The sequence below is a fragment of the Chiloscyllium plagiosum genome, chromosome 1 (genome assembly GCF_004010195.1).
Source record: "Chiloscyllium plagiosum isolate BGI_BamShark_2017 chromosome 1, ASM401019v2, whole genome shotgun sequence".
Lineage (NCBI taxonomy): Eukaryota > Metazoa > Chordata > Chondrichthyes > Orectolobiformes > Hemiscylliidae > Chiloscyllium > Chiloscyllium plagiosum.
The window spans coordinates 57,168,521-57,188,348 of record NC_057710.1 but is presented as its reverse complement, the minus strand read 5'-3'; the positions used below and the strand labels follow the sequence as shown (position 1 = coordinate 57,188,348).

Genomic DNA, 19,828 nt, shown 5'->3' with positions numbered 1-19,828 from the left:
AAAAACCTGGTCATCAGGTGTGAGGCACTCTGTTGTTGCACATGTCTGGCCCATTCCCTGCGAATTGCGCTGTCACAGTCACCTGAGTCATCTTCCAGTTTGTCTGGAGGCCTAAGATGGACCATGTTTGCAGGGACTCCATGTACAAAACTCTACATAAGTGGGTGTAGGAATGAAAAATGCTCTTTGGTCTGCCCAAAACTTATTGGTCTTCCAGAACAAGGAGTTGACCTTAACCATTGTTGCAGACTGGCACATTCCCAAGGTCCTGAAGAATGCACGAAAGCTTGGGCAGCTGATGCAAAGGCACACACAGCAGGGAAAGACCACTGACTGAAGTCTTCTTCTGAACTTAAATGGGGGTCCGTTCAGTTATTGCAACCTCCCGGTGCCTCAAATCCATGTAAAGTAGGATGCTGGAAGAACACAGCAAGCCAGGCAACATCAGGAGGTGGAGAAGTCGTCGTTTCCGGTGTAACCCTTCTTTAGAACCGGAAGCAGGTGTGCAGGAAGCTGCAGATAAAGGGGGTGGCAGGGCCAGGGGGATGAAGTGGGGATAGGTGAAGACAGTGTTACGGACTAGGCCAAATCACTCAAAACATTCATAAGCAGGCAGCCCAGAATGTAACTTTGCTATTTGTTTTGATAAATGTACAGTGAAAATTACCCAGAGTAAGTTAGCTAGGTTGACTACCAGGTTTTAAAACAGACAAAAATTTATTCACAAAATTATTGAATGAAACACAAAGAACAGAATATAGGATACCCTGAGAACTCAGTCTATTCAAACTAGACTTCATTATGCTGTTCTGAAAATACACGACAGTCCTAATAAAGAAACCCCTTAAACACAGAGTAAAACTGAAATAGAGATTTACAGGTTGAAGTTAGAAAGAGAAGGAGTCTAGTGGCCTGTTTCCACACAGTCCACTGCTGCACTGAACTAACTAACAACAAGAATTCAGCTTCCAGGACTGACCATTCCCCTTTCATTATATAGGTTACATCTACATGAAAGCTGTGACTTAAAGTTTATGTATAACCATAAAGGTCTCCCAATACCCTTTTCATCTCTGTACCAACCCAGCTGATTCGGAGTCCAGACTGTTTTACAACCCCTCTGAAAAAATCAAGGACACAGAATCTTTGATTTTTGGGCGGCACAGTGGCTCAGTCGTTAGCACTGCTGCCTCACAGTGCGAGGGACCCGAGTTCGATTCCGACCTCGGCAACTGTCTATGTGGAGTTTGCACATTCTCCCCGTGTCTGCATGGGTTTCCTCCAGGTGCTCCGGTTTCCTCCCACAATCCAAAGATGTGCAGATCAGGTGAATTGGCCATTCTAAATTGCCCATAGTGTTAGGTGTATTATTCAGGGGTAAATATTAGGCAGGAGAATGGGTCTGAGTGGGTTACTCTTCGGAGGACCGATGTGGACTTGTTGGGCTGAAGAGCCTGTTTGCATACTGTAAGGAATCTAATCTAACCTAATCTAATAAAAAGGACCAGCTTTGTGACAACAAGTAGAGAGTATGACTTGGTTGGTCAATGGGAGGAATGCATCTGGTTGGTAGCAGGGAGCAGCAGAAGGAATGGGGAAGGGCTGGGAATGGAGTTGGGGGATGGGAAGGGAAATTGGAGAACTCAGTGTGGAGCCCTCCAGGCTGTAGACTGCCCAGACAGAAGATAAGGCATTGTTCCTCCAATTTCTGGTGTGGTTTGTAGTGGCAATGGAGGAGGCCAAGGATGGTCATGTTGGAAAGGGAGTGGTTAGGGAAATTGAAATGTGCGTTGACTGGGAGGTCCGGTCGGCCACTGCAGGCCCAGCTGCGATGCTCAGTGAACTGTTCCATAAGCTTGCATTCAGTGTACCTGATGTAGAGAAAACCACATTGGGAGCACCTGATGCAGTAAACTACTTTGGAAGAGAGGCAAGTGAACCCCTGTCTCATCTGGAAGGACTGTTTGGGGCCCTGGTTGGAGTTGAGGGGAGTGGCATGCTGGCAGGTTTTGCATCTTTTGCAGGGGAGGGTACCTGGGGGTTTTGGATGGGAGGGCATGTTTGATGGGGAGTGTGGCACAAACCAAGGATTGTCGAAGACAGTGGTCCTTGTAGAAGGCAGAGTGGTGGGGAAGGGAAGAGGTTCTTGGTGCTGGGGTCTAGTTGGAGTTGGCGGAAGTGTTTAAGGATGATGCGTTGGATGCGGAGACTGATGGGATGGTAAGTGAGGACAAGGGGAACTCTGTCATTATTGTGTTGCAGGGAGGTTTTAGAGCAGTGGAACGGGGAATGGAGGTCATGTGGAGGAGGGCTGTCTGGATGACAGAGGGAGGATGGAAATGCAGCCTTGTATGTGAAAGAGATCCCTTTGGTTTGTCTGGAGAGAGTCAAACTCCAATGTTTATTTGTTTCCTTGATATGCGCTGTACAGAACTGAACTGCGTTTGTGACTATATATTCATAAAAAATATCCATATTTATATATAAAGGTATATTTTTGAAATAAAAATATCTGGGAAGAGTGTTCTCACAATCAGCATCACTGTGAAGCAGCACTTGGAAGGGTACGTGTCAAGGTTATCATGCCTTTGAGTTCTTTTCCCCCAGAGAGGGGGTAATTGGCCAGGCTCCAACTCGGTTGAGTTTGAAAGGTTTGTTGGGGCCCTTTTTGTTTACCCCAACAGACAATGCATCCGGCCTGAAGCTTGTATGTCTTAAAAAAACTGGTATAATCAAAGGATAGTGGCCATCTAGCTGTGGAGCTCGCCTTTGTTTAGATGAGAGTTCAGTAGCAGTGCGTGAGAAGAAAAGCAGCTAGGGCAAGTCCAGCCGGGTACTCTCTCTCTCTCTCGAACTTCAAGCCTGTAAGCCCTAGTTTGTTTCATTTTTGCTCTTTGCGCTAAGGGATGTGTTTACTGGGACTGTTGCAAGTATTTTTGGAACAGCATAATTAAGTTGGGATAGTCTGTCAGGGCTTTGGATAGGATAAGTTATCCGGTATTCCATTTTCTGTTCCTTGTGTTTCATTCCATAATTTTGTAAATAAATTGGTTGTTTAAAACTTGGCAGTCAAACCAGCTAATTCACTCCGGGAATATCCACTATACACTTACCTAAAACAATAGTAAAGTTACGGTCTGGGTTACCTGCTTACAAATGTTTTGAGAGGTTGGGCTTGGTCCATAACAGATTGGGGGCTCTTTGTGGGATTTAAACAGCGAGTGGTAGATATTAGAGTCTTTTATTTCGGGTGTTGGTTTGGTTGGTTTAAACAGCACTTGGTTACCAATGGCTCTTTTAGTCAACAAGGCGGTTCTGGAGGTGGAAGAAGTGACCTTGTGGGTTTTACAAAAGGATAAGACCAAGCTGTGGGAATTAGTAGCTGAAAATGTGTTGCTGGAAAAGCGCAGCAGGTCAGGCAGCATCCAAGGAGAATCGACGTTTTGGGCATAAGCCCTTCTTCAGGAATGCGCTAAAAGCGCTTTTCCAGCAACACATTTTCAGCTAAAGCGCTTTTCCAGCAACACATTTTCAGCTCTGATCTCCAGCATCTGCAGTCCTCACTTTCTCCTGTGGGAATTAGTAGACAAGCTGGAGTTGAAGTTACCTCCTAATGTGAAGAAAGATGTGTTTATTGCAGCAGTAGCTCAGCATTTAAATTTGCTGGAAACCCCATCAGGATCTGTGGAAATAGCTAAACTTCAATTGCAAATGAAGAAGCTTCAGTTAGAATCAGAAATGAAATTCTTTGAGTTACAATTAAAATTGGAAGAGAAAGAAAATGAGCAAAGGGCTTTAGCAGAAGGGAAAAAAAAGAGTTTGAACTTCAGAAAATGACACTTAGAAAGGAAAGTCAGCTTAAAAGGATGGAGATGAAAGCTGAAGTAAAGCTTAGTGAGGAAGAGCAGAGAGTTGAAACAGCGAGGTTAGCAGCTGAAATGGCTGATGATTATGAGCTGGTCCATAAAGCATGGTTTGGCTTCCAGAATCAATTTCAGTCCATGAGGGATTGAAATTGGGGCAAAGAGAAATTGTCACATGGAAAGGGAGAGGAAGAGCTCAGTGAAGATCAGAAGGATAACTTACCACAGGGTAAAAAGGAAACCCTTGAAAGGGATAGAGAAGGTAAAAAGCTCCAGTGTTTTCATTACAATAAAGTAGGCCACATGAAATCACAGTGTTGGTGCGCTAGGAAAAAGCCAGATATAGGAAAATAGGACAAGTCTGGGAGTTTTGTTGGAATAGTGAAAGAAAGCACAGTGGAAGCTAGAAAGCTGCATCAGCATGTACAAGCTGATCGGAGGTTGGTTGAAGAGGAAATGTCGGAGCTGCTTAAAAAATATACCTGCAAAGGTAAAGTTTATTCACAAAAGCCAGCAGTAGCAGGTAAAGAGGTTACAATATGAAGGGACACAGAATCCTCTCAGTCTGTGATGCTGAAGGATGAGTAGATATGTACTCCTGAAGAACTATTGCCAGAAAAGGTACTGGTAGCAGGAATTCATGGTGAGACAAAAAGTGCTCAGTTATGTAAAGTGAGGCTAGAGTGTCCAGAAAAGAGTGGAGAATTTGTGGTAGGAGTACTGGACGAACTCTCAGCTCCAGAATACAATTTGTCCTTTCAAATGATATAGCTGATTCACCGATAGATGTGCTGCCTACTGTGGTTGAAAGGCCAATGGCGACTCAGGTAACTGAAGCAATGCTGGATTTTTATCCAGGAATCTTCCCTGATTGTGTAGTAACTAGGTCACAGGGTCACCAGTTGAAAGAGGAGAGATCAAAGGGCATTGATAAGGAAGCTGAAGTGACATTAGCAGAGACTGTGTTCAATCAGATAGTTGAGACACAACAGGAAATGGAGATCATCACATTTTCAAGCAGATGAGAAATGGGCAGAAATTCATCAAATCGTATTGCCAGTGGTGTATAGAAAGGACATTTTGCAAGTGGCACATGAGCTGCCACTCCGAAGTCATTTAGGAGGGAGGAAAACACAGGATAAAATACAAAGACATTTTTACTGGCCTGGACTGCACACGCATGCAGTTGAATTTTGCCAGACATGTCAGATAATTGTAAAACCACAGGTGGTAATAAAACCTGCAGCTTTAATAACTATCCCAGTATTTGAGGGTCCTTTTACAAGAGTCTTAATTTATTGCATAGGTCCCCTACCTAAACAAAAACTGAATCAGTATTTGTTAACAATAATGGATGTATCAACTAGATTTCCAGTGGCTGTTCCATTACACAATATCACAGCTAAAAGGATTGAAGAGGGATTACTCAGATTTTTTACTAGATACAGACTACCAATAGAGATACAGTCAGATCAAAGGTCAAACTTCATGTCCAAACTATTCAAAGAAGTTACGGACAGCTTAGGCATATAACAATTCAAATCTACTGTGTACCATCCAGAATCGCAGAAAGGTGGCATCAAACACTAAAGACCATGTTGAGGGCTTATAGTCAGGATTATCTGGATGATTGGGATAAGGGAATTCTGTTTGTACTTTTTGCTATCAGAGGTACACCAAATGAATCGACCAAATTCAGTCCATTTGAATTAGTTTTTGGGCATGAAGTGAGAGGACCATTAAAATTAATTAAGGAGAAGTTAGTAAGTCATAATTCAGAGACCATGCATTTGGATGGTGTGTCAAATTTTAGAGAATGATTAAATAGAGCCGGGGAGTTGGCTAGGCAGCATTTAAAAAATATCATGGCATGCAATGAAACAGGAAGTAGGCAAGGAATTAAAAATTTGCAATTTTGCTATCTGAAATATCAGATATCAGTAATAGTGTTTTACTTCCAGTAATAGGTGAACCCTTAAAAGCAAGGTTTGGTGGATCTTATCAAATCTAAAGGAAATTGAGTGAAGTGAACTACTTGATGGGGACTCCAGACAGGAAGAAATCTCACAGTGTGTGTCATGTAAGTATGCTCAAGAGATATTTTGACAGGGAAGGAAAGCAGGAGGAGAAGGTGTTAATGATTACAACATAGAGGGAAGAACCAAATTCAGAGGATTCTGAATTGGACATTCCTCAAATTAAATGAGGAAGTTGTCAAAAATTGGGATAAATTATTGAATTACTCTCTTGACAAAAATCAAAATGACCTGAGTTATTCCTATCACATGGGGAGATATGTGGAAATAAACTAGGACGTACTAACTTAATTGTGCACGATGTAGATATAGGAGATGCTGTTTTGATTAAACAACATCCTTATAGGCATAACCCTCTAAAGTTGACACAGGTTCAGAAGGAGATTGAATGCATGCTCCAAGATGATATAATTGAAGTGGCTTACAGTGACTGGAGCTCACCTAGTGTAAAGGTGCCAAAGCCAGATGGTACCCAACAGTTATGTGTGGATTATCACAAAATCATTGCAGTTACAAAGACTGATGCATATCCGATTCCATGGTTGGAAGACTATATTGAAAAGGTGGGACAAGCAACTTACATTTCTAAATTGGATTTGCCCAGAGGTTACTGGCAGGTACCATTGTCAGAAAGAGCAAAGGCAATTTCGGCTTTCATAACGCCAAATGGTCTGTATCAGTTTAATGTCTTGTCAATTGGTATGAAAAACGGTACAGCCACATTTCAGAGATTAACTAATTAGGTCATTGCCAGTTGACCCAACTGTGTTGACTACATCGATGACCTGGTGATTTTTAGTCACTCATTGAATGAACATTTGCAACATTTATCGGACTTATTCAATTGACTTCGGAAGGCAGGCTTGGTGATAAACCTAGCTAAAAGTGAATTTGTCAAAAGCCCAAGTCACCTTCCTGGGCCATGTTATTAGACACTGACAAATGGCGCCACGGGATACGAAAACAAAAGTAATTGGGGAATTTCCCACACCCTCGACAAAAATAGCAATACTATGGTTTCTGGGGTTGAGTGGATTTTATTGAAAGTTTGTGCTGAATTTTAGCAGTGTGGCAGCTCCATTCACTGAATTACTAAAGAAAGACAAGAAGTTTCAATGGACAGCAGACTGTCAGAGGGCGTTTGACAGCCTGAAGACTGTGTTAACCATTGCCCCAGTATTAGCCACACCTGATTACACAAAGCCTTTCAAGACGGCTATTGAGGTCAGTGATGTGGTTGTCGGTGCTGTGCTCCTGCAGGAAGATAACAAGAAGATAGAGAGACCTATTGGGTATCTCTGAACGAAGTTGAAAGTTCATCAGCAGACATATTCAATAGTGGAGAGAGGGATTTTGAGCTTGGTGTTGGCACTACAACATTTCAGTGTTTATACTACCAGTAACACATGTGAAACGATCGTATACACTGATCATAACTCATTGAAATCTATGGAGAAATTGAAGGACAAAAATGCCAGACTGTTTAGATGGAGCTTGTTGTTACAGCAATTTGATTTGAAAATTGTGCAGGTGGCAGGTCGAGAAAACGTGATTGTCGATGCATTATCAAGATTCAAATGAGAGATGAAGGCGTTCAGTGGTGGGAGTACTACAGACTAAATCCGAATGTAGTTATGCGTGTTTGTGTGTTTATAGTCAGTGAATGTGTGTGCGTGTTTTAGGGTATTAACCACTATTTTTTGGGGTTTTGAAAAATGAAGCCATCTTTGGATATTGATGTTGTTTTTTTAAGGGGGGAGGTGTCACAATGCTGTTTCTTTTAACAAGGTTACAATGCCTTGGGGTTCTTTTTGCAGAGAGGGGGTAATTGGACAGGCTCCCACTAGGCTAGATTTGAAAAGTACATTCGGGCCCTTTTTGTTTATGCTGGAAAAGCGCAGCAGGTCAGGCAGCATCCAAGGAACAGGAGAATCGACGTTTCGGGCATAAGGAAAGTTGTTGGGGCAAGTCTCGAAGTGGGAATTGAGAGCAAATGCAGATGCTGCCTGGAGCCACCAGAATGCCAGCACAATGCACTCACAACCTAGTTGATTAGTTTAAGGCAGGTGGGGGAGAGAATACACATAAGTAGCATATTCTGCCCGCTGAAGTGTCTGGGTCCAGCCAACAACTTTGATAGAAATGTTAATAGCTTGATGCAGACTCAAACAAAGTGCTAATAGCCAGGGCTGCAGTAACCGTCCTTCACAGAAAGTCATTAGCGCCCATTATCACACTAATGGACTTCTGCGCAGATGCTGAAATTGACAATGTCTGCACTGAAACTGACAATGACCACACTGAAGTTAACAAAGGCTGTGCTGGAACTGACAATGACTGCACCAAAGCTATCAATGATTCTGCAATGTTTACAATAAACAAACTATAATACAGAGACAATAACCTCATCACTAACCTATTATATTACAAACATATAAAAATATCTTGACATGTGCTCCAGGTTGAGAGAGGACTCGCAGCTGACCACTGTGCTGTTGGTGTCTTTCTCTCCCCGGAGCTCTGGTATTTCCTTGTACAATAAACTCTTCTCGATGAACCCTGGCTGATTCTGAGGCTGGTGATTTTTCCCATAACAAACAATTGGTGCTGTGAGCAGCAGGGTTCCTTTCACTGGTGCCCTGGTCGAAGGCCACGATCGGGGAGCTGGGGTAAGAATCAATTTGTACCTGCAAACGGGAAGAGTCAGACCGGGCCAGTTTAAAAGGTATACCAATTGTAATGTCTAACTTGCTATAGTACTGTGTTTAAAAAATGTAAGTGCATGCCTGTGGAGAATGAGTGTTAACGGCGTCAACTGTTGTAAGAACCTGCTGCTTGTGATGAAACAGCCAGAGGACAAGGGCGTGCCTGTCTCAAAACCCTGCCCTAAACTGGTTGTTAAGAGGGGTAGCCCCCCCATGTGAAGGTTGGGATTTGAAGGAGGAATTGAGGCGCCAAGGGCACGAGGAGTTGTGAAGCACAAGTGGCAAAGTCAGGTAACATTGGACTCTGTAGGGACAAACAACAGAGTCCAGTTAGAGTTTTAATTAAGTCAGGTGCCATTTGTACTTGTAATTTCCAATGTGGTGAGGAAGAGGAGCTGATCACTCTGACCAAGAGCCAAACCTCAATGGAGCGCATGTTACCAAAGTGTGAAGTGTGGACACTGAGTAACTGTGTTAGACTGGGCGCCTCCTAGCAGAGCGCTTTAGGGGACATCTCCGAGACAAACCTCAATGGAGCGCATGTTACCAAAGTGTGAAGTGTGGACACTGAGTAACTGTGTTAGACTGGCGCCTCCTAGCAGAGCGCTTTAGGGGACATCTCCGAGACACCCGCACCAATCAACCACACCACCCCGTGGCCCAACACTTCAACTTCCCCTTCTGGATTAGTGGTGCTGGAAGAGCACAGCAGTTCAAGGAAACTGTTGAAGTCCACATTGATACCCTGGGGTTGAAGTGTTCCGAGGCGGAAGATGAGGCGTTCTTCCTCCAGGCGTCTGGTGGTGAGGGAGCGGCGGTGAAGGGCTTTTGCCCGAAATGTCGATTTCGAAGCTCCTTGGATGCTGCCTGAACTGCTGTGCTCTTCCAGCACCACTAATCCAGAATCTGGTTTCCAGCATCTGCAGTCATTGTTTTTACTGTGTTACCCTGTCAATCCATAGTAGAAAATCAGAGCTTGAATAGTGGCGGTGGCCGGGAGGGCAAAGAGTTCCACCGATAGAGAGCACACTGGGCTAGAGGTAGGTTTCTGGGCCTATCGGGAGGGGTTGGGTCAGTAGAGGTGGCCGGGCAGGTACAGGAGTCCCACCGGTAGAGAGCACACCCTATTGAGCCAGCGTTCCCAGCTGACTGGTAGGTACCGACTAGTAGTGGTGGCTGGGAGAGTAAAGAAGTCCCACCGCTAGAGAGTACACCTTGCTAGGAGTCTGCTATGGACAGTATTATTGGCCAGGGGTAGAGATGTCCCCACTGGTTAGGAACACTTTACTGTTGGTGGTATCCGGGGGTACACAATCTGCTAAATGGCGGATCAAAGTTTTAAGGGGGGACACTGCAGGTTCCCTTATTGGGAAATACAAGGCAGACAGACAAGGGTTGACAGAGCAAAGAAGAAAATTGATTGGGATCCATCCCAGACAGTAGCATAACAGAGAGAGTGGATAGGTAAACAAACGGAATAAAACCAAACAGATAGGGGTAATGTTACTGCATCAATTAGCAGGCCCAATTGAACAAGTAAGTGCCTCCACGAGTAGGTGGAGAAAGGGCCAGGAACAAATTAAAGAGCTGGAGGACAGAATACAAGAGTTGGAGCAGGATCCAAGAAGGGTGCACAAAAATTCAGACATGGATTCGCTTCCTCCTTACGAGACCATCCAGCAGGGACCAACTGCTCCCTCTGTCGGACGAACCATGCACAAGTATAACTTAGCGCCAGTTACTAGAGGAGGAGCAGACTTACCACCCAAAGCAAATTATAAACCCTTCACCCCAGGGGAGAGGCAGCAAATTATGGCGTCTCTGGGCAAATTACAGCCCTGCAGCACAAACACCAGGTTCTGGAAAAGCTGGACAGTGTATGGGTAGGGCACCAACTACACCTGAGAGACATACACCAGCTGGTCTGGGCAGCTTGCCCAGTGGACAAATGGTGACAGGTAGCTGGCTGACCCGATCCCATAGCAGCCTGAGACTTGGGGGGAGGGCGGTGGACACATGCCATTGCCCTTACAACCGAGATCGATGCCCAGCAGGCCCCCTTCACTGACTTTAAAGAAGAAAGCCGGAGGGTGCTGGGAAATGCTCCCATGAACTGGAGCAAGATCACGACCACTAAGCAAATTAAAGGGGAAGGAGCCTTTGAGTATAGGGAACGATTATTTAGGGTCTATCAGGAATGCTCAGGGCGAGCGAACCCAGATCAGGGGGAATCAGGCATTCATCCAAGCTTTTAGGGATGGGCTCTCTAGCGCCCACCAAGCCATCCTGAAAATGGGAGTAATAATGCCCCAGGATGATGATGATCTCGTTGTGTGAGCTAGCTGGGTGCAGGAGGCAGAAGCTCCAGCAATAAGGCAAGACCTGACAAAGCAGCCGACCTGAATGGAGGGGAGAGTAGAATAAAGCAATCCTGCCACAACTGTGGCTGGCAGGGAGGCTTTGCTAGAGAGAATGTAGGGCCCCATGAGCAGGGAATAGAGCAGGGAACAATGTAAAATACTGCAGCTACTGCAACAGAATAGGACACATTGAAGCACCCCCAAACACCACCCGGAACACCACAGAGTCCTGAGGTCAGCAGAGCTGACAACCAGCTGTCCACACTCGTGAGGGTAAGGGAGAGAGGCGAATTTACGTACCCGCAGTAATAGGAGGGAGAAAATGTGAAACTCGAGTAGACACAGGAATGGCCGTATCTATCACAAACTTACCCTTACCCCACACAAATAAAATGATTCACTTTACTGGGATAGCAAGATTGACTGGTATGAGGGGTCATAGTTTTAAGATATTAGGAGGAAGGTATAGAGGGGACATCAGAGGAAGGTTCTTTAAACAAAGAGTTGTGAATGCATGGAATGTGTTGCCAGCAGTGGTGGTGGAAGCAGAGTCATTGGGGACATTTAAATGACTGCTGGACATACATATGGATAGCAGTGAATTGAGGGGTGCAGAGGTTGTTATTTTATTTTTCATTAGGATTAATGCTTGGCACAACATCATGGGCCAAAAGGCCTGTTCTGTGCTGTACTTTTCCATGTTCTATGTTCTATAAGGTCACCCCCAAATTGAACCCATTTGTAACAGACCCCTCCACCATTTTAAATGACTTGGCTCTCCCGAACACAAGACCTTTACTGTTTTAGACATAGCCAATGGGTTCTGGTCTATCCTATTACACCCTGAGTCCCAGAATAAATTCACTTTTATAGTAAGGGACAGGCAGTACATGTGGACTCGCCTGCCACAGGGTTCCACAACAGCCCCACTATTTTTCGCAGGGTGATGAGCGACATTCTGAAAAGAATAGATTTAGCAGAGGGTAGCACTGCCCTCTTATATGTAGATGATATCCTAACTATCAGAGTCTGGGTCAGGACACCAGGAAGTTTTACGTCTAGTATTACAGGAATTGGCAACTACAGGATTAAAAGTTAGCCCCACAAAGGCATAGACTGGCAAAACACCAGTCTTATACCGGGGACACCTTATATCCCAGGGACTCAAAGAAATGCCCAACAACCATAAGAAGGCAATCCAACAGATGGCATGAGCTGCCACTGTCAGGGGTGTCAGAAAGGTCATGGGGCTATTCAACTACAGTCGGAGCTCTATTCTCGAGTTCGCAAAATTGGCTGAACTGATCAAGAGATTAACTAAAGGAGGCAAGCTCTCCTTGGAATCTGTAACCTGGGGGCCAGAATAGGAGGAGGCATACAGTCAACTTAAAACTCAACTCATATCAGGTAAGGCTGACAGATCCCAGCAAGGATTTTCACATCCGCTGTAATAATGAGGGAGGGTTTTACTCTGCAGTGGTCACCCAAGACCATGGTAGCAGGAGAAGGCCCATAGGGTACTACTCAACTACAGAAGGGCCAGTAGTCAACGGGTTGGCAGGTGCATAGCAGCCTTAGACTGTGCTGTTTGGGCCGTTAGGGTTAGCGAGCCCATAGTAATGACAGGGAATGTCATCCTCCACATTAACCACACCCTAGTAGAGATGCTAAACACAGGGAAAGTGAGGGCCGTCTCCAGTATGAGAAGGGCAAAGTGGGAGGCAGTTCTTTTACCCCCAAGTTGGGGTCCATGGTAATAGTTAGGGATACAGGAGAAAACCCAGCTGAGGGAATTCTAGACACAGGGGAACTGCACAGCTGTGGGAATATGGATGGGGATGAGGATGAGGATAGGGGGCGAGTAAAAGATACCACCCTAGACACAGCCCAGGAGGCCATCTTTGTGGACAGGTCACAAAAATATGTAGCAGGGTCGCCCCGAACAGGATGGGCTGTGGTAAATGATAAGTTAAAAACTTATCTGGAAGGATTGATGGAAGTCAGTCTGCACAGGTAGTAGAACTGGTAGCACTCACCAAAGCACTGGAACTAGTAAAAGGAAAAACCGTGAATATATATACAGACAGTCAATATGCCTTCAGTGTAGTCCATGACTACATGGTGGCATGGGGGCAGAAGAGGGTTCACCACTGCAGGGGGATCCCCGATTAAACACCAATTAAGAATTCAGACACTATTGCGTGCCAGTGACAGCCAAGAGAGGCTGCAGTAATAAAAAGAAAAGGCCATCAAAGGGAGCCAGCAAAAGAGAGCCAAAGTTAACTAAAGTTCAAAGGAAGCTGAAAATGTGTTGCTGGAAAAGCGCAGCAGGTCAAGCAGCATCCAAGGAACAGGAGAATCAGGAATCCTGAAGAAGGGCTTATGCCCGAAACATCGATTCTCCTGTTCCTTGGATGCTGCCTGACCTGCTGCGCTTTTCCAGCAACACATTTTCAGCTCTGATCTCCAGCATCTGCAGCCCTCACTTTCTCTTAAAGTTCAAAGGAAATCAGGTAGCAGACCGAGCAGCTTAGAAAGCCTTAGAACAAGAAGTCATTGACGAGGCTGCAATAGCCACTATTGAATTAGCAAAACACGCTAACCAAATTCAGCAGCGACTGGAGGACACTGTGCAGGAAGAGAGAGAGAAATGGGAACTGCAGAGGGCATTCAAAGGGGAGAATGGTGTCTGGAGGTGAGCAGACAAGGTGGTAGCATCAGTGTGTATACAGAACACATTGCTGGAACTGCATCACGGGCTCTCCCATACAGATAGAGAGACCGTGATAGCAAGCCTAAGGAGAGAGTGGTGGTGGAAGGGAATGGAAAGACACGTGGCCAAGTACTGCCACAGATGCATGGTTTGTGCACAACATAACCCACGGAGACCCATAAAAGTTAGGATGGGACACCAGCCCAGACCTAGGGGACCCTGGGAACATCTTCAGGTGAATTTTACAAGGCCACTACCACCATTCTGTGGGAAAGCGTACTGCCTGGTCACCATAAACCAATTCACCTAGTGGGTACAGGTATTCCCAACCAAATGCTGAACTGCGACCACTGGAGCCAGAATATTAGAGGAGGAGGTAATCCCGAGGTGGGGGGTACCCCTCCAGATCGGCTACGACCAAGGGACGCATTTTACAGTCAAAGTCATAAAGACTGTCTGCCAATTACTCAGCATTAGACAAAAATTTCACATCCCCTATCACCCCCAGAGCTCAGGGATGGTAGAGAGAGAATGAATAGAATGCTCAAAAATACTTTAGCTAAGGCTACACAAACCTCAGGCAGAACAGGGGCTGAAGTGTTGCCACCCATACGAATGAAATTAAGAGCCACCACGAATCACAAACCGGGCTAACACCATATGAATTAAAGACCGCGCAAGCAATGCAATTAGCAGAGACAATAATCACAGGTGGCACCGATGTGGGTCCATGAAAAGACAAAATTTGGCAGTATGTAATAGAATTAAGCGCCCAATTGAAAGGGACGCGGAAATCTGTAATTGACAAACAAGACAAAAAGGACAAGGCAGGGGAACTCGAAATCTTCCCTGAGGTCCCAGAGTTGGGGTGGCTTGGTGGTTAGCACTGCTGCCTCACAGCACCAGGGTCGCAGGTTTGATTCCAACCTTGGGTGACTGTCTGTGTGGAGTTTGCACATTCTCCCCGTATCTGCGTGGGTTTCCTCCGGGTGCTCCGGTTTCCTCCCACAGTCCAAAGATGTGCAGGTTAGGTGAATTGGCCTTGCCAAAGTGCCCGTAGTGTTAGGTGCAGGGATAAAATGTAGGGGAATGGTCTGGGTGGGTTGCTCTTTGAAGGGTCGATGTGGACTTGTTGGGCAGAAGGGCCTGTTTCCACACTGTAGGGAATCTAATCTAATCTAATCTAAACTAAACCAGGATTTCTGAAGCCTTTCCTGGCCTCCGCTCTTCCTACCACAGTGCATTATCTCATACTTTCCCACATTGTATTCTATCTGCTACTTCTTTGCCGATTCTCTTAGGTTAAAATGCAGGTATAGTTGGCTGTTAGGAAAGCAAATGTGATGGTAGCATTTATTTCAAGAGAGCTAGAATAAAAGAACAGGGATTGACATTAGGGCGGCACGGTGGCGCAGTGGTTAGCACTGTTGCCTCACAGCGCCAGAGACCCGGGTTCAATTCCCGACTCAGGCGACTAACTGTGTGGAGTTTGCACATTCTCCCCGTGTCTGCGTGGGTTTCCTCTGGGTGCTCCGGTTTCCTCCCACAGTCACAAAGATGTGCAGGTCAGGTGAATTGGCCATGCTAAATTGCCCGTAGTGTCAGGTCAAGGGGTAAAATGTAGGGGAATGGGTGGGTTGCGCTTCGGCGGGTCGGTGTGGACTTGTTGGGCCGAAGGGCCTGTTTCCACACTGTAAGTAATTTAATCTAAAAGACATGGCATGGTGGCTCAGTGGTTAGCACTGTTGCCTCACAATGCCAGGGACCTGGGCAGGTTCCAGCCTCGGGCGATCTCTGTGTGGAGTTTGCACATTCCACCCCCTGTGTCTGTGTGGGTTTCCACTGGGCACACTGGTTTCCTCCCACAGTGCAAAGACATGCAGGTTAGGTGAATAATTGGCCATGGTAAATTGCCCATAGTATTCAAGGATGCATAGGTTAGGTGTGTTAGCCTCAGGAAATGCAGGGTTACAGGGATAGAGTAGGGGGATGGGAGTGGGTGGGATGTTCTTTGGAGGATTGGTGTCGACTTGTTGGGCCAAATGGCCTGTTTCCAACTGTGGGATTTTATTTTATAAAATTGTACTGCTGAGGCTGTATAAGTGACTGATCAGACCCCATTTGGAATATTGTGAGCAATTTTGAGCCCTTTTATAAGGAACAGTGTGCTGGCCTTGGGGGAAATTCTACAGGAATGATCTCAGGGATGAAAGACTTGTCATAGGAAGAGCAGTTGAGATCTCTGGGTCTGTACTCGATGGAGTTTAGAAGGATAAGGGGAGGATTTGATTGAAATATTGTTTCATTGCCCCATAGTTTCCAAGGATGTACAGGCCAGGTGGGTTAGGCATTGGATATGTTGGGTTACCGGGACAGGGTCGATGTCCGGGGCGGGGGATGGGTACGGATGGAGTTGCTCTTCAGAGGATCGGTATGGACTCGATGGGCCTAATAGCTACTTTCCGCACTTTCAGGATTATATGATCACATAGCAGAGCATACTCGATAGGCCGAATGGTCTAATTCTCCTTCTATCTGTTATGGTCTTGATTAGTTTCAATATCCCTGTGCTTCCTGAGCTTGAAAGTCAAAATCACACACAATCTTAATTCTTCCAATAGACTGAATGTAAATTTATATATTTTATCCTGTTCGCGAACTTAGCGATTCAAATAAAATAAACCAGATTTACTCAGATCATAACAGGGCGTGATGGAAGTGGAACTGCCAGTTATGATTCAGAATCGATGGTTTCTCCTGAACTTCCCTCACAGCGGGTTGCCGCTGTTTAGATAGCAATAAAACCCAATGAGGGCCGTGTGTGTACTCAGTAAAGACTGGTTTGTTTGGATAAGGATTAAAAAACTAAAGAGAGATTATTGAAGATTGAATTCATTGCGGGAGAGAGACTGAAACCAAACTCGGGTCAAGTTTACAATTTTAGTCTCTGTCTTGCAGCATTGCCTCCAATGGTTCATTATAAACCATTGTAATGCAGATAATAGGAAGTGGGAGGCATCTAAACATTAGGCGTGTTAGTAGCTAACAACTTCAAGATGCCATATCTATGCACAGTAGAGAAATTCAGAATAGCCTGGTGTGTGCAATGGCTCTTACTCACTATCGGTGAGTCCAACGAAAGGTATCATCCCTTCCCCACGCCGTGCCTTCCGGTCTGCCGCCTGTTTGGTGAACTGGTTGAAATGCTTTAAGGCGAATCCATGGCTCTTCTCCACAGCTTTCTGAGCCACTGACCCTGAGGCATCTTCACAATTTTGACCTTCACAGCCTGAAACTGACCAAACAACATCCAAAGGATGTTCCTGAACGTCAGCAACAACAAAATAGTAATCCACGGCTCTTGATAACTGTTCTAACAGAGTTCGAGCCACGGAATATCATTTTCGCTACTCACCACCTGCAGTCCTTACCGCCTGCAAAGTGAACAACACGGCAGGGAGGAATCTGAATCTACATACACTAAAAAAAAACACAGAAAAAGCAAATTAATTCCTAACATTTCCATCCCCCAACTTTGCAGATCGCATCCCGTCCAAATACTTTCAGCAAATTTACCGTGGAGTCTTCCCAAAAGGCATTATTCCCAGATATTCTAATTCTTCCCTACTTTTTGGAACTAAAACAAAACGCTTCGATTTCGCCAGCTCAGGTTCAGAGAGAAGTCGGGGGGAGCTGATGATTCCCTAACTCGGCTCCTTCTGACCATTCTCCAACTGGAACCAAACGCTGGGCGATTAAAGTTCTCACCTCCTGCCGCTCGCCGCTTCCAATAAACCAACACTGTCCTCAATGCCCGCCTCCTCGTTCAGACCAGGATTTCCAGCATTTGATTTGAGACTTTTCACCACGTATACATTTCACTTCCTTTTTTAATTTCAATGTTCCGAACAAACGTAAACTGTAACCGTGATATAAAAGCAGAATATTACGGATACTGCAGATCTGAAAGTGCAGAAGAAACTCAGCAGATCCAGCAGAATCTGTCTAGAGAAAGAAACAGAGTTAATATTTAGGATCAAGTGAGTTTTCTTTGGGGACCACTCTACATTAAGTGTAAAGAAACAGCCCCTGTATGAACTTTCCAGCTCCTACTACAGGGATTGGACCTATCACTCTGGGCAACTGAACTAACCAACTCCACATGACAAAATTAATTTTGGATTACAAATCAACTCTAATTTCCGTCAGTCCTAATATATCTCTGCGGACACTTTAATTTCTTCACATTAAAACACCAAATAATGATAGTGAATACAATGGGGTTTCTTCGTGAGCGAAGTATGGCAAAAAACATACTGTTACTGTTTCCCAGTGATATCAATGTTGGGTGGTATAAATCATTAACTCTTCCCAGTGATTATCTTTCCCTCACTCAACACAGTTGGGGAGAGAATGTGTTCTGGCAGGAGGTTTGCATTCCATTGAATACTATCTCTCTTGTTAGTTTATCTAAGTGCATGAGGTGAATGCCATTTCAACTCTCAGCCATTTAAAGCTTATTAAGTATCTAGTATGACATGTTTCATCCTAATTTTCCTGTCAATTTAGGGGAGTGGGCAAGAATATGTTAGGTAGAATGTACTATCTGGAATGTGAAGTTATTCACCTTAGTAGGAAAAATAGAAAAGCTGAACATATTTTAATAGACGAGAGACTGAGAAACATTCGCATTAAGAGTGACGGGATGGCTCAGTGGTTAGCACTACTGCTCAGGGACCTGGGTTAGATTCCACCCTCAGGTGACTGTGTGGAGTTTGCACATTCTCTTTGTGTTTGTTTGCTTTGCTCCAGTTTCCTCTCACAGTCCAAATACATACAGGTTAGGTGCATTGGCAATGCTAAACTGCCCACAGTGTCCAGAGATGTGCAGGCTAGTTGGCTAGATGTGGGAAATGAAGGGTTACATGGTGGCACAGTGGTTAGCACTGCTGCCTCTCAGTGCCAGAGACCCGGGTTCAATTCCCGCCTCAGGCGACTGACTATGTGGAGTTTGCACATTCTCCCCGTGTCTGCGTGGGTTTCCTCCGGGTGCTCTGGTTTCCTCCCACAGTCCAAAAATGTGCAGATTAGGCGAATTGGCCATGCTAAATTGCCCGTAGAGTTAGGTGTAGAGGAATGGGAATGGGTCTGGGTGGGTTGCGCTTCGGTGGGTCGGTGTGGACTTTTTGGACCGAAGGGCCAGTTTCCACACTGTAAGTAATCTAATGTGTAGTTGCCATGTATCTCGTAGGGGGGAGGGTCTGGGTGGGATGCTCTTTGGAGGATTGGTATAGGCTGAATGGCCTCCTTCCATATTGTAGGGAATCTATAATGATTCTGAGTGAAGGAGATACTGGGTATCCTTGTACATGATTTGATAAAGGTCAACATGGAGGAACAGTAAGCAATTTAAAAAAGCATGCAAACAAAAACAGAAATTGCTGGAGAAATTCAGTAGGCCTATGGAGAGAAAGTGAGGACTGCAGATGCTGGAGATCAGAGCTGAAAATGTGTTGCTGGAAAAGCGCAGCAGGTCAGGCAGCATCCAAGGAGCAGGAGAATCGACGTTTCGGGCATGAGCCCTTCTTCAGGAATGAGGAAAGTGTGCCAAGCAGGCTAAGATAAAAGGTGGGGAGGGGCGTTGGAAATGCGATAGGTGGAAGGAGGTTAAGCTGAGGGTGATAGGCCAGAGTGGGGGTGGGGGCAGAGAGGTCAGGAAGAAGATTGCAGGTTAGGAAGGCGGTGCTGAGTTCGAGGGAAATTAGGAAACTGGGGAAATCTGAGTTCATCCCTTGTGGTTGGACATTTTGTGTGGCTCCACACAAAGGCCACTTTCTGATCTTTGAGGGGCCCTATTCTTTCCCTAGTTACCCTTTTGTCCTTAATATATTTGTAAAAACCCTTTGGATTCTCCTTAATTCTATTTGCCAAAGCTATCTCATGTCCCCATTCTGCCCTCCTGATTTCCCTCTTAAGTATACTCCTACTTCCTTTATACTCTAAGGATTTCTCGATCTATCCTGTCTATACCTTACAAATGCTTCCTTTTCTTAACCAAACCCTCAATTTCTTTAGTCATCCAGCATTCCCTAGACCTACCAGCCTTCCCTTTCACCCTGACAGGAATATACTTTCTCTGGATTCTTGTTAT

At 45.2% G+C, this 19,828-nt stretch overlaps 1 protein-coding gene across 1 annotated transcript in view; it reads right to left on the bottom strand.

Annotated features, from left to right (window-relative positions):
* The window catches only part of LOC122555438 (cryptic protein-like), a 29,935-nt gene extending 12,387 nt beyond the window's left edge, over positions 1-17,548 (bottom strand). Inside the window, exons 1-3 of the mRNA XM_043701439.1 lie at positions 17,446-17,548; positions 17,093-17,157; positions 16,799-16,972 (exon numbers count right to left, since the gene is read on the bottom strand). Coding sequence (XP_043557374.1) covers positions 16,799-16,826 — 28 coding nt within the window. The 5' untranslated portion in view covers positions 16,827-16,972; positions 17,093-17,157; positions 17,446-17,548. The remainder of the gene's footprint in view (positions 1-16,798; positions 16,973-17,092; positions 17,158-17,445) is intronic.
* Between the last annotated feature and the right edge of the window lie 2,280 nt (positions 17,549-19,828).